The sequence below is a fragment of the Octopus bimaculoides genome, chromosome Z (assembly GCF_046866305.1).
Source record: "Octopus bimaculoides isolate indiv1 chromosome Z, ASM4686630v1, whole genome shotgun sequence".
NCBI classification, from domain to species: domain Eukaryota; kingdom Metazoa; phylum Mollusca; class Cephalopoda; order Octopoda; family Octopodidae; genus Octopus; species Octopus bimaculoides.
Genome location: NC_142944.1, coordinates 22,951,829 through 22,967,400, shown reverse-complemented (window position 1 = coordinate 22,967,400; position 15,572 = coordinate 22,951,829). Strand labels below are relative to the sequence as shown.

Sequence of the window (15,572 nt, the reverse complement as noted above, 5' to 3'; positions counted from 1 at the left end):
CTTTCTTTTTTAATATTAAATAGAATTTGGTAAAAATAAATTTCAGAGCTGTACATATCTGGCAAGTGACCTAATCTAATGTCAAAATTTATTTTATCCCTTTAATACATACTAAATGATATATTTTGAGACCAACTTGTATGAAAGAATTCTTTGACACTTTTTTGAAATATTACAATATTATTCTATATTGTGGTTATTGCCAAGTTCTGATTGATCAGATCTGAGACATTCCAACCATGACCCTCATGTTTTTTGTTTTTTTTTACCTAACAGTATGTATATATGGTCCATAAACAAGCAATAAAAAAAGCAAATAAAAAATGAAAAGAAAAAAAAAAACCAACATGAGGATGAGGATATTAGTTTGATGCTCAGTGAAAGGAGAGAATTTTTAACATTTCGAGTAAAACTCGACGTCAGAAAGGAGAAAGGGAAAAGTCCAAAGAAGAAGGAAAATCACCAATGGCCCATGTGTGGTTACTGTCCTGTTCTTTAGTATGTTTTAGTCAAAACCATATCTTCTTTTACTTATTTCAGTTGTTGGACTGCAGACATGCTGGGGCACTGCCTTGAAGGGTTTTAATCAAACAAATCAGGTCCACTACTTATTTATTAAGTCAAGTGCTTATTCTATTGGTCTCTTTTTGCTGAAATCCTAAGTTACAGGAACATAGACATATCAACAGTGGTTGTCAGGTGGTGGTGGTGGTGGTGGTGGTGGTCAAAGAGAAACATATACACACATGGTAGGCTTCCACACTGTTTCTCTCTTCTGAAATTCCCTAACAAATCATTAGTCAGCCTGGAGGCTATAGTAGAACTTGCCTAAAGTGCTACACACTGGGACTGAAACTGAAACCAATTTAATTGCAAAGTGATCATCTTAACCACCATTCATAACTGTGCCGTGCTTATCTTTTTTTTTTTTTTCTGTAAGATAACAGTGTGTGATGTCAGGGAAGTTTGGCTGCTATTTCCAGCAAATTGTAAAGCTATACAGGGGCTCTGTTATAGTTTCTTTTCTCATACTTTGGTACTATTAGTTAGTTATATTTTGGTTCTAGATTATAATTTGATCTCAGTTTTTCAGAGATGTCTGAGAATAAATTAAATTGACTTAATGTTAAAAAAAAGATTAAAATGCTTCTATTTCAGAGAAGTTTATATTTCAGACAACCCAAAAGACAAATATGGTACTAAGAGTGTGGAAGATTATGAAACTGGTTCTTAGATACATCACACCTGCTATAATATCAAAGAAAGATAGGTGAATTAGGTAAGAAATTAATGTATTAATAACAAAATATCATTAGAAGTATGCAAATGAAGAGATTAAAGGGTTTAACTTATCTCAGTGAAATATGCAAAATATGATAAACTGGCAGTAAATAGCAAGAATCTGCAACTATGGAGGAATCAGTTTTGATAGGTCTCTAGCAGATGGATTCTTCAAGATTATCGCCCCCATAGGGATTATCATGTTTTGGCCTTCAAATAGTGCCTTTTAAGTTTTCCAATTAAGAATATGGTTATATATTCTACTGGCATTTATGGCACTATTCCAGTGAGTTTTATAAAATACTTAAGTTAATTCTGCTATAACTTTGGTAAAGTAACAAACACATTCACTGAAAAGTCTATGGAATGCTTTGTGATTTGTAACTTTACTAAAGAACATTTTTTTAACACGATAAGATGTCTCCTGTTTTGATGTTGAAAACACTAAAATTGGTAAAACAATACTAAATGCTAAAAAAACTAACAACAAAAATAAAATTTCATTAAAAGAAACTAATGAACTATGTGAATCAACATAATTAAGTTATCGAAAATATCAAAATGAATAAAGAATTGGCCAAAAATCCACTTAGAAATATTAGAAGAAAGTATTTAAAAAAGTCTACAGTTAGGTATTGGTGCATAAGTACATAACTGTAGCGATTAAATAAATTGGTATTGAAAAAAAAAAAAATTTTAATATTGTAAAGTGGGTTGTTGCTTTGTAAATGATTCCCCAAGTTTCAAGAATTTAAAGAGAATAAAGTTATAAATCAAACAAAAATATTTCATTTTGTATTTGGTTTGTAGCACCTGTGTTTATTATTGATATAATGATCCTCCCATGATACAAGTAAAATAATTTCAATATCATATTAAACATTGTCTAGAATACCAAACTTTGGTAACCTGAATAGCCGCCCCCACTACAAAAAATCCTGAAGAAATTCATGATGGATGGTGGTCCCTGCTGGTATAAACATGTTTAGTAAAGTTTACTTATTTTGTTAAATTTAGAAGTTGTTGTTCTTGTGGTGGTGGTGATTAATGAGCTTCTTGATGTTTTGTGTAAAGTCCTTTGCTAACACAAGTTTACCTCGACATGCACAAACATTATTAAATATATACATTCACTAAATCAAAAATATAGTGTCAGTTTATGGAACACACTGGAAGTTAAAATAAATTAAATTTTACAAATTTTCAAATTATTCTACAATGTTTCTACATATGGAAAAAGAAAGGAAAATCAGGTTTTAGCATAAAAACAATATTTTAGATACATGGAACATACCTACAGAAGAAGTCTTTTTTGGTAAATAACTTCCAACTTTTAAAATTCTGTGCCCTAAGAGCAGTCTGTAGAGTTTGGTAGAAGCATTCAATAAGGAATAAGCCAACGAAGACATGGCATTGAAGAATAAAGTGGACATGGGTAGAATCCAAGATATTAAGGACATAAGTGGGCTCTTTTCTTCAAAGACACACACCATACACACAGACATGCACACACATGTATGTAAAGAGAGAATAATACAGAAAAGAAAAGATAAAAGGGAAAACAAAGAGGTTTGCTTTCTGTTTTTGGTAAAAAGAAATGTTGCAGAGAAGACAAAGAATATAGGAGTGAGGAGTTTGGAATTAGTTACAGCTATGAAAGATAAAGAATATTAGTTTGCATAGTTGTGAAATGAAAGAACCCGCACATGTCTTTGATTTCTGAACTATCCAAAGAAACAGAAAAGAAGAAGAAAGTACGTGTAGAAAGTAGATGTCACTTTTGGATTGTCAGGGCCAATGAAAGAAAGAAAGAAAGAAATCAACTTTTAAATGTTCTGGACTATAAGATGAAAATGAGAAGCACTAAATTTCAGGAAGTTAGGGAACTACCAGTAAAAGTGGTTACTGTTAGCTGCTCAAGTTTTTTGATAAACAAAATAGCCCTCATAGATGGAACTTCCCCCTTCTCTTGTTTATGTGAACCTTACACTTTATATATATATATAAAGGAAAAAAAATCAAATATAAAATTCTTAACATCTATCAATAAGATTTACTTTCTTCCTGCCCTGCTCCCCATCACCACCATGCAACACTTTGATTTAAAATTAGGAGGGGAAAAGAGAGAAGGGAAAAAGTGGGTTATCTCTTTCAGAATGTCTGTCTGTAATAGAAGGAAGCCACATATCAACAATGTTACATGTAAACTGCCATCTACAAGCTGCTACCTTTAAAATTGTTGTTGTTGTTGTTGTTGTTATTGTTATTATTATTATTATTATTATTATTATAATCATCATAACTTCTCTCTCTCTCTCCACAAACACCAAAAAAACTGGTAGATGGTATAGAAAATATGATAGAAGCTTTACATATGGCAACATCCAATTACAAAACTTCCTCTCGAAGTCAGTGGAAACCAGAAGAGATGACAGGTATAAGACATCTTAAAGATTACGATGCTAGTTTGGAAGACAGCATTTAGGTAGTGGTAATGATAGATAGATAGACAGATAGATATAGATAGATAGATAAATAGATAAACAGAAAGAGAGGAGTGAGAAGTTAAAGAGCATGCAACAAATGTTTATAAATATATATTCTCCCTTTAAACTACAACAACTTAAGATTTTCATAAACTAATCTTCCAAAATCTTAAATAAATAAATATAAAATAACATAAAACTTAAATTCTTCTTATTATTATCATTAAAGCAGCAAGCCAGCAGAATCATTAGCATACCAGGCAAAATGTTTAGAGACATTTTGTCTATCTTTACATTCTGAGTTCACGTTCTGCTAAGGTCAACTTTGCCTGTCATTGTTTCAGGGTCAATAAAATAAATACCAGTTGAGTACTGGGTTCGATGAAATCCCACTTTCCTTTGAAATTGCTGGCCTTGTGTCTTGAAGTCATTATTATCATCATTCAATAGTCTTATTTTCATCACGTGTTTTCACTGCACTTCTGAGCGCAGCTCTGTGTGCCTTAGGTATGTGCTGTGGTTTGCTGTGATGCTCTTATGGTTATTGTATTGAAAGTGTTTTACGTAGGATGTGTGCGGTGCCTAGTAGTGCTATTTTCTGTATAGTACATATATTTGTAAGTCCTGGTGTTTTTGTTATGTATTTGTCTGAATAGTTTTTTTTTATCATACCTAATGTGCCTATTATGATAGGAATTGCTTCTGTTTATTATTATTATTAAGATGATGAGATGACAGAATCATATGTTGGACAAAAATGTTTACAGCACTTCATCCAACTCTTTATTTTTCGAGTTCAAATGCTGCTGAGGTTGATTTTGTCTCTCTATCTTCCAGGGTTGATAAAGTAGGTGACTGTTGAGCACTGGGGGCAATGTAATCAACTAAACTGCTTCCTCTAAAGTTGCTGTCCTTGCGCAAAATAATAATAATGATAATAATAATAAATAATAATCCTTTCTACTTAAGGTACAAGGCCTGAAATTTTGGGGGAGGGGACTAGTTGACTACATTGACTACAATTCTTCACTGGTACTTAGTTTATCGACCCTGCAAGGACACAAAGTCGACCTTGGTGGAATTTGAACTCAGAATGGTAAGACGGATGAAATGCTGCTAAGCATTTTGCCAGTCATGCTAATGATTCTGCCAGCTTGACACCTTAATAATAATAATAATAACAACATCAATGATTTCAAATTTTGCCCCAAGGGTAGCAGTTTTGTGAGAGGAGATGAGGCGATTATATAGACCTCAGTGTTCAACTGGTGCTTATTATATTGACCCTGAAAAGATGAAAAGCAAACTTGACCTCGGTGGAATTTGAACTCAGAACAGATGAAATGCCACTAAGCATTTTGCCTGGCATGCTAACAATTCTGCCAGTTCACTGCCTTAATAATAATAATAATAATCATCATCATCGTCGTTGTCGTTTAATGTCCGCTTTCCATGCTAGCATGGGTTAATAATGATAATAATAATAATAATAATAATAATAATAATAATAATAATAATAATCCTTTCTACTATAGGTACAAAGTCTGGAATTTCAGGGTGGGGGGTAGTCAGTTTTACTGGTACTTAATTTATCAACTCCAAAAGGATGTAAAGCAATGTTGGCCTCACCCAAAGTTTCAAATTTTCTGCCTTTAGTAGAAAGGATTATTATTATGATGATCATTATTATAAAAATTTTACATGCTACTTTAGGTAGCAGAGGATTGTTGTCTTGAAGTTTGGTGACTAACATCCAGATTCTTTGTTAAATTAGAAGAAAATGAACAAGAGGGGGAGAGGAGAGCAGAGAGAGAGAGAGAGGAAGAAAAAGCTATGTGGTCAGTTGACCAGTTTAATGTACCACCTACATCTCTCACCTCAATGGAAGCCACATAAAGTAACAAAGAAGTTTCTATCTAGTGACTTGACCTGCTCAGTGTAACAGCAAACACTCCCACAACAGACCCACTCTCTTTAAAATAGAGACCACATCTTTTAATTAAAAGAACTGTAGAATATCATGCTTCACATTAAAGACAAAATAATGGCCAAAGCCCAGAGGAGTGGAACCTCTCCTTACTTTTTTAGTGCAACATATCTGGCTGTCTGTCTATTTGTCTGCCTGCATATCTGCCGCCATCCAGCCGGCCATCTGTCAACATATATCTCTCTGTGTCTGTCTGTCTATCTAGCTATCTAACTACATATCTATCTCTATCCACTTACTTTATCTTTTACTAGTTTCAGCCATTAGACTATGTCCATGCTGGGGCACTGCCTCGAAGTACTTATTTTCATTCTTTAAAGCTGGTACTAATTATAATGGTCTCTTTTGCCGAACTGGTTGTCAAGCAGTGGTTGGGGACAAGCACAGACACAAAGATGCATGCATGCTTAGATTTCTTCAATATCTTTCTTTTAAAGATGACTTGGTGGAAGGGCTCATCAACTACCCTAACCTATCATATTAGAAAAAAAACAAAACAAACAAACAATAAAAATCTCTTCAAAATTTTACCATGTTTTTTTCTTTGAAATGTATTAAATCTCACACTGAAAAAGTTAAAATCATATATATATATATATATATATATATATATCCACCCTTGTTTCTCTTGCTAATTTTCTTTGCTTTCTAATTTTTGCTTTTGTGCCAGTTAGGTGCTGAAAGACTAGGTCACTGCATTTTAAATATATTGATATTAATATCATTAATAAAACAGCACCTAGCTTTGATTATTCAGTATCGTTAGTGTGTAATACAATACACTTCAGTCTGACAAGACTGTTTCTACTGGTGATATGTAAATAATAATAATAATAAGTGGTTTCGAATTTTGGCACAGCGCCACCCAGTAGATTTTGAGGGGAGGGGGAAGTTGATTACATCAACCTCAAAACTTGGCTGGTATTTATTCTATTGACCTTGATAAAAGCAGGAAAGGCAAAGTTGAACTCAGAATATAAAGATGAAAGAAATGTCGCTTCACGTTTTGTCCAGCATGCTAATGATTCTTCTAGCTTGTTATCTTAATAATAATAATCCTTTCTACTAAAGGCACAAGGCCTGAAATTTTGGGAAAGGGGACTAGTGTGTAACTGGTACTTAGTTTATCGACCCCGAAAGGATGAAATGAAAAGTTGACCTTGGCAGAACACAGAACATAGTGACTGGCGAAATAACAGTAAGCATTTCGCCCAGTGTATTAATGATCCTGCCAGCTCACCACTTTATTAATAATAATGATAGTTCCAAATTTTGGCACAAGGTCAGTGATTTCAGAGGAGTGGTAAGTTGATTACATTGACCCCAGGGTTCAACTGGTATTTATTTTAGTGATCCTGGTGAAATTTTAACTCGGAACATAAGGACAGATAAAAATGTCACTAAGCATTTTGCCCTTGGTGCCATCAATTCTATCAGCTTGCTGCCTTAATAATAACAATAATAATCCTTTCTACTATAGGCACAAGGCCTGAAATTTTTGGGGAGGGATAATAGTTAATCACACCAACCCCAGTACTTGACTGGTACTTAATTTTTTGATTCCGAAAGGATGCAAGGCAAAGTCAATCTCAGCAGAAATTGAACTCAGAATGTAAAGATAGATGAAATTTGCTGATGAGCATTTTGCCTGGCATGCTAATGATTCTGCCAGTTCACTGCCATAATAATAATAATAATAATGGTTTCAAATTTTGGTACAAACCCAACAACTTCGGGGGTGGGGTAAGTGGATTACATTGATCACAGTACTGAACTTGGACTTATTTTATTGACCCTACAAGGATGAAAGGCAAAATCAACCTCGGCAGAATTTGAACTCAGAATTTAGAGACAGATGAAATGTTGCTAAGCATTTTCCCCAGTGTGCTAACAATTCTACCAGCTCACCACCTTAATAATAACAACAACAATAGAAATATTTTTTGATTTTGGCAAAAAGCCAGCAATTTTCAGAGTGTGGAGTGCAGTCAATAAAACTGACCTTGAAGGGTGAAAGGCAAAGCTACCCTTGGTGAGATTTGAACTAAGAGCACAGATAGAGTAAAATACCACAAGTCATTCTAATGACTCAGTAATGTCTATGTGTGTGCATGTATATTTTAGTGTAAAAGTGTGTGTGAGTGCATACATGCATGTGAATGAGTGGTGTATGCGAATGTGTATAAGTGTATGTATGTGTGAGTGCATATATGTATATGAATGTGTGAGTGCATATATGTATATAGATGTGTGTGAGAACATATATACATATGTGGGTATGGGTAGTGTGAGTGTATGTGAATACATGTGTGCAAATATGAGTGTTTTATATGTATGTGAATACAAATGAGTATAAATGTAAATGTGTATGTTTTATATGTATGAATGTCTATGTGAATGTATTTATATGTATGTGTATTTACGTGAATGTGCGAGTTTGTCTGTGTAATGCAGACATGTAATAATTGTGGGCAACATTCAAGTTTAGTGTTATATAATGCTAACTACTTGATGACCTATGACCTGTAACCTCTAACCTAAGGCGTGAAAAGTGCTATGATATTGGATCTCTCTCTCAAGTAAATGAGCCATTACGATGATTCATGTTTCTATTTGAATTTATTAATATTTTCCTACTAATAAAGTACAGAGTTACGTGTAAGGAAAGCACCTGATGACAATGAGTAACAGAAAAAAGAAAAAAGAAAAACCCCAAACCATCCTAAATCTGAAATTGGAAGTTTAAAAAAAATTATCATGGAATGTGAATAAAATTACAAAAAAGAAAAGAAAAGAATTATATGATTAAAAAACATTACATAAAAATAACAGAAAATTTCTTTTAAAACTGGGATAATGAAATTGTTAAAACTGAGTTAACGAAATTGTTAAAACTGGGATCAAAAAAATATTTAAATGGAATGACAATTTTTTTTTTAAAGTAGGATTACAAAAACAGGAAACAAATATGAACATATATATATATAAATAAATAAATGAAACCAGGAAAAACAGATGTGATGGAAGGATAAAAAATATAGGACTGGTCAAGCTACTTCAACAGAGCTTGAATCCATAACTAAAGACAGGCAGTCTAACATAGTTAATAACTTACGCGAGGAATGTTTTAAGGCAGGAGACTTTTTGTCCTTTGTCACATTGTTTGTCACATTAATTTTCCCAGAACTGGGAGTCTTTGAAGATGAGATTTTCTTTGGTGCTGAATAAAAACCATGCAGAAAAAAATAAGAAATAAGCTCCAAAAAAAAAAAAAATTTATAGAAAAAAAGCATTCTTTTACTTGCCATTAAATGTATTCATGCATCTTTGAGGTATTAGAAACACACACATAACACACCCATGACAAACAGAATCAAAAGATAATCCATTGTAATTGAGGAAGTGTATGAAGGCATCATGTAGTCTAGTGGTTTGACATAGAACTCCTGATCATAAGGTAGTGGGGTTTCAATTCCTAAAATAGGTGGCACATTGTGTCCTTGAGCAAAGCACTTCATTTCACACTGCCTCAACCTATTCAGCTGTAATTAAGTACCAGCCAACTGGTAGTGCATCCCTCTTTCTCTCTCTTTAGCTGTCAATCCTCAATGTTCTGCTGGGGCAATGTGGTAGGGCTAAGATGCTGTTATGTCTGTTTGTGTGGTTACATAAGCTCCTAAAACAATTAGCAAATGCATGATACTTGCTATCAAGTCATACTTGATAGTATAGTGACAGTTATCCCTGCTTTTGCATTTATATATTTCTTGATAATATCTTGCTAATTCCTCTAAACAACGTAGAGTATAAATTAGCAATCATAGTATTTGCTTGAACAGATGCTTCCATTTAGTCATGTTTCAATGATTGCTAATTTACCTTTCTATTTCTTGAAGGTCATCAGCATGAAATGATTCAGTAACATTAACTGGCTGTTGTGAAACCATAATATTCTTTTCTACTCTAGGCACAAGGCCTGAAATTGGGGGGAGGGAGCCAGTTGATTAGATCAACTCCAGTACACAACTGGGATTTAATTTATCGACCCCGAAAGGATGAAAGGCAAAGTTGACCTTGGCAGAATTTGAACTCAGAACGTAAAGACAGTTGAAATACTGCTAAGCATTTCACCTGGTATGGTAACGTTTCTGCAGCTCACCGCCTTTGAAACCATATTATATAAATAATGATAATGTACCTACTCTATTAATATGAGACTGCTTTTTCTGATGTGCAAACACTTATTGAACAACTATATACATATATGCATATATATGTATGTGCATGTGTGTTTGCCTTTACTTTTTTTTTCTCGAATGCTGGAATTGGTTGGATGTATATGTTATTGAGGTATTATTTTACAGCTGGATAACCTTCTTATCACCGATCATTGCATGTTTTTCAAACAAGGGATAAAATATTCCATACACTTTGAAGGTACAAAGTGAATGGGCATTAAACAGACAAGAAAAGTAATAACAGCAACACTGCACAAAGAGAGCAATTTTTATGGATGCAAACACATATGTGACAGGCTTCTTTCAGTTTCCAGCTACCAAATCCACTCACAAAGCTTTGGTTGATCCCAAGCAATAGTAGAAGACACTTACCTAAGGTGTCATGCAGTGGGACTGAACTCAAAACCATGTGGATGGGAAGCTGTCTGAAGATGTCTGCATTGATGCCACATGAGCAGTGGTGATATTGGTTTATGTCATGCATGGACAAAAGACCAACAGCTCAACAGTTTTGATGCATGAATTCCAAAGAAGTGTCTCTGACCACAAAGTCCTGACTCAAGAAGTCTTGTATGACACAAGCCAACAGACATAAAAACAATTATGATGACAATGACGACATAGTATCAATATTTCAGTCTTCTTGACAATATATCTTCTCTCTAGTGGTGCCAAGCAACATTGATGCAAGAAATCTTTGGGTTCTTTGGATCCTATACCAAAGCATTTTATCTTGATAGATGCCTCTGTCATCAAGAAACAAGCTCTATAACATACACACACAAATACAATGTATGTGGGCATGAGTGTGTGTGTGTGTGTGTGTGTGTGTGTGTGTGTGTGTGTGTGTGTGTGTGTACATGTGTGAATGTATAATTATTTAATGTTTTTCCTTGTTTACTGAAAGCATTTGTGCAATTAAGAAAATTAAATATTTTACAGCATTTTCTTGTTAGATTTTATTACAGGGAATTTATTCTTTGTTGCCATTGTTGTTGTTCAACCCCAGGTCAACTCTGATTCAGCAGACTACTCATCAAAGGCATCCCAGCCATGGGACTACACTATCTAAAGTGTCTTTACCTCATTTTTCTTTTCTTTTTGATGGTTGTGTATAACATGAGGGAGCAGATGTAGAGACCATACAAACCTGCCTCTGCTGTTGAAATAAATGTATTTATTATGCTTCCTTATCTTTGCAATAATGGTGGTTTCTACATAACTTCAAAGATTACAATCACTAACTGTTCCTTTCTATTATTATTCTACTTGGAAAATATTTTTGATGAGTCACACAGCTTTCAAGAAAACCCAAGATATTCAAAAGACAGTAGTTTATATATATATATATATATATATATATATACAAGAAATGAGGGCAGGGAATCGTCAATTAATAATAGAATTAACAATTAACAATTTGGTTTATATATATATATATATATATATATATATATAATCACCTTCCATTTGCTTTTACCCCCTCCCAACTGAAATACATTGAAATGTTTTTTATTTTTTATTGTATCTGATCCCCAAAGATAATGGATTCATTGTTTCATTAAAATTTGATGATTCAATATGAAGAAAACTATTTTTAAGATTAAGCTTGCAACTTGAATAAATATTTGCATAGCATTGCTGTTTTTATACAATTTAGCATTTTATTTTTTTGCTTCTAGATAATAGCCTTAATTTTTTTTTTTGTTTCATTAAAAATACCAGCTAATTACACAACAAATTAATACTGTTTATGCCATAAGAATTTAGAAAATTTGAGGCTGAAGTAGATAAAGCTATAATAATAGCATGTAAACATTGAGAGAAGAAAAAAAACCTGTTGGGTTGAAAAAGTTGAAGGTTTGAATCACAATGGCAGACTTTGACTTTTTCTATCCAAAAGGTTTATTTAACCTAATATTTATATGCAGTTTTTATAATCTTATCTACTTTGGGCTTAACAATCTAATATTTTTGTTGTTGCTATTTCATTAAAAATATCACCTAATTACACAAGTTGTATTAATTACATAAACGACTTAATATTAGTTTTGTTGTTATTGTTTAACTAAAAACACCAGCTAATGAAACTATAATAATTACATAACAATCAATTTAATATTAGTTAAAATATTTTTAAAGGCAAACCTTAAAATGGATAAGGCTATAAATAAAAGCCTTTGACTTTTTTCTTCCAAAGGGTTTTTTTAGCTTAATATTCTCCACATTATTTATAACTTCCACTGTTAATGATTTACTTCATACCTCTTGAAGCTACTAAATTCTTACAATATGAAATCTAATATTGTTACTGTTTTACTAACTACCCCTAATAAAATAGCCCCCCCCCCCACCAAATCTGATTATCAGATATTTACATTTGAATACACAAGATGGCTATCTGCACTTAGGGACCTTCAGTGATTCCCAGGTAGTATTTGTGCCACAGACCTGTTAGAATTGAGCTGATTATTGAGATATTTACATTTATTTGTGATCACCTTGATAAATTTGCATGTGACAATACAACATTAGTGCTTGGATAATTTAAAGAGCATGAGAGAGGTAACTAAACCAAAGTGCTGAATGTCTGAAACCCAACATCGGTTGGTTTTATGAGGGATAGGCCATTTAAGTTATGTCCACATTTCATACTCACGCCCACAATTAACATAAAAAAAACTATAAATATTTTTATTAGATTACATAATCTGTAATGTTATATTGGCAAGCAAAGAATAAAGTAAAGCAGACCAAAAAGAAAAAAAAAGCAGCAAAAATGGAAAATATTCCCAGATTGTTAACACATTTTTGGTTTTTATGTTGCATATTGTATGTGTGTGGCCTGTGATAAATTAAAGCTGGTGGTGGCTTTAAAAAATTGATTACTTTCTTACTCTCAATCAATATTTTAGATAAGGATAATTCTGAAGGTCAATATTTATACAACTTTAATTTTAAATAGCTTTCTTGATTAACACATTAATTAATATATTTTTAAATTCCAAGACAATATCATTCATAATTTACTATGTAATCTCTTGAAGTGGAGTTAAAATGTTTAAAACTGGAAAAAAGTAAAAGGAAAAAAAAAAAAGAAAGGATTTTGTATTCTTCATTCCTACCTCTCATCTTGTACCTTACTTTATTTTAGCTATTATGACCAAGACCATGCTGGATCATCATAGAATTTAGATGACCAGGCACAAGTTACATAAACCAATCTTAACTAAGTTTATTCAGTAAAAAGGACTAATATTTTGCATGACAGTACTCTTAACATGACAGTTAGGATAAATTTAAAAAAAAAAAGACTTCAAGGAACTACAAATTTAAAAAATTGAAAAATTCTTTATAAGATTTCACAAGAAGTTTTTATTGGAATCTGATATGTGATCTTCAGAGCACTTTGAATGTTATTGAGGCCACAAAAAATGCTGTATAAATCTTAAGGAAATTTTATGAACCTTAAAGACATAAATATTCTCTTAGTGTAGAATTTACAGTTAGCCACCCCAAGCAGGTAACTATCAGAACACAAGCTAAAAGACTAACATTACATATTTTACCAGTTTGTGAGCATTATTTAATTCTTGCTACTTTTTTCTACTTTGCTGTAAGGTACAGCTCACTGTATTCTAATTTATTATTTGCAACAATAAGTTAAAATCATCATGTGGCCTTAAGAAGCCACAAGGGAAAGTAGATTTAATATTCAAACTAAAATCAGAGTTCATAATAATATGATCCAACTTGCCATTAAATTTTGGCTGGTTGTAACTCGAAATTACATGAGATGGTGTGGGGGCAACTAACCTACCATTTTTAGACAGGAATATCTTTATCATGAAACGACAACTAGCAGCAACAATTCCTAGTTTATAGACTTGCTGCAGAAGTAAATAAGCATTTCAAAACAACTTTATTCACCTCTTTGAATTCAGTGTCTTTCCTACCTATGATCCCATTGTAGAACCAGGGGCAGTTTTAGGCAGGTTGGTATTTAAAGGCTTAATGATTGGAAAATGGTATTCTTCAAAAATTCCATGTTTCCTGCGATCCTTCAACACTACTCTTGACCTATTGATGTGCTCATTTCCTCTTTAAGGCTATTTTAATGTTTATTTTCTTCTTTTTAGGGGTATGCTTTATCTTGCATAGCCACATTGTATACATGTGGCTATTTTTACCATCTTTCTTAACTCAGCTTAATGCTGCTTTCTATCTCCACTTTTACCCTTCTTTGATGTTGTTGTGCATCTAAGTACTGTATACAATACTGAATCAGGTTACAATAATCTCATATTAATCTATGTTGTCAAAACAATTCTTTTCTGTTAACCCATTTCTATTTTTACTTAATCTATTTTTGTGAAAGATTAGTTTTAAATATTTTAAATATGAAACAGATTAATCAAAGAAACAGGCACATATTGTTAAATTAGACAAGCAAATGCATTAGTTATTTGATTGTTGTTGTTGCTGCTGCTGCTTTGAATAAAACTAAAAACTAAAAGAATCTGTATTAAGATATTCATCTGTGAAAATATCACCACACCTATCACGTCATATCATTATATAACCTCATATACCACTGAAGAAAAGAACAAGCCTGTCCTTTTCCTTGATGGCATGTCAATTTTAGAGAATTATTGATTCCTGCAATTGTCTCCCCTTTTCAAAAAGGCTGGTCTTAATTGTCATTTGGTACTTATGACATCTTCTAGAAGCAGTGATATTTTAATAAACCAAGAATTTGTTATATGGTATTTGATACACCAGTTTTTATGTTAAGTTGTTCATGTTACCAGCTACTCTGAGTTATTTCTCTTTGTTCATTTTCATTACACACACACACTTATATATACACATAGGTATATACATTTTGTTTATGTATGTAACCCATTCTATTCCTTCAAGCCTTCCTGACATCTCATTCCCCCATCATTCATCTTTCTATGGCATTCTTTGTACTACCAATTATCTACCCTGCCACGGGAACCATTTCTATTCCTCATTCTTATTATCTTCCCATCCTGTTTCACATTATTTTCACCTATCACCTACTTTCTGTACCTTCACTTGTCTCTCTCCTCTGCCATACTCTAACACCTCACTATATGCTCCACTCACTATAACCACCCTTATGTACCCCTATATCTTCTACAGCACTTTTACTTCCACATCATTCCCCTCCTTTCTGATCTATTGTCCTTCCTGAGTCACTTTTGTCTTGCTCATCTTACTCTTCTCCATACTGGCATTTCCCATCAACCACACTCCACATTTGCTCATCACTCAACACACTTACCCCTATCCTCATCTCAAATCATCTGTTACTCTCTACTAACACTTATGAAACTCCACTACTCACCCACCTGATCCACAATCCATATCCTCTCTTATGCTCATCTTGTATCTTAAGAATTTGCTCTGGCACCCCAACACTACCATCTTTGACTTCTTTTCAGCTACTCCCATCCTTATGTAAGAAGGAATAGCCAAGTATCTCCTCTATAGTAGGACACTTGTGTTGGTTTCTCTCTGTCATACTTTAGCCTCTCAACACCTGGCATAAAA

The 15,572-nt window shown here is 33.1% G+C and overlaps 1 protein-coding gene across 1 annotated transcript in view; it reads right to left on the bottom strand.

Moving 5' to 3' along the window:
- Positions 1–15,572, bottom strand: part of LOC106870681 (uncharacterized) — a 363,307-nt gene that overhangs the window by 67,934 nt on the left and 279,801 nt on the right. The window contains exon 9 of the mRNA XM_052973700.2: positions 8,870–8,974. Within this exon, the coding sequence (XP_052829660.1) occupies positions 8,870–8,974 (105 nt within the window). The remainder of the gene's footprint in view (positions 1–8,869; positions 8,975–15,572) is intronic.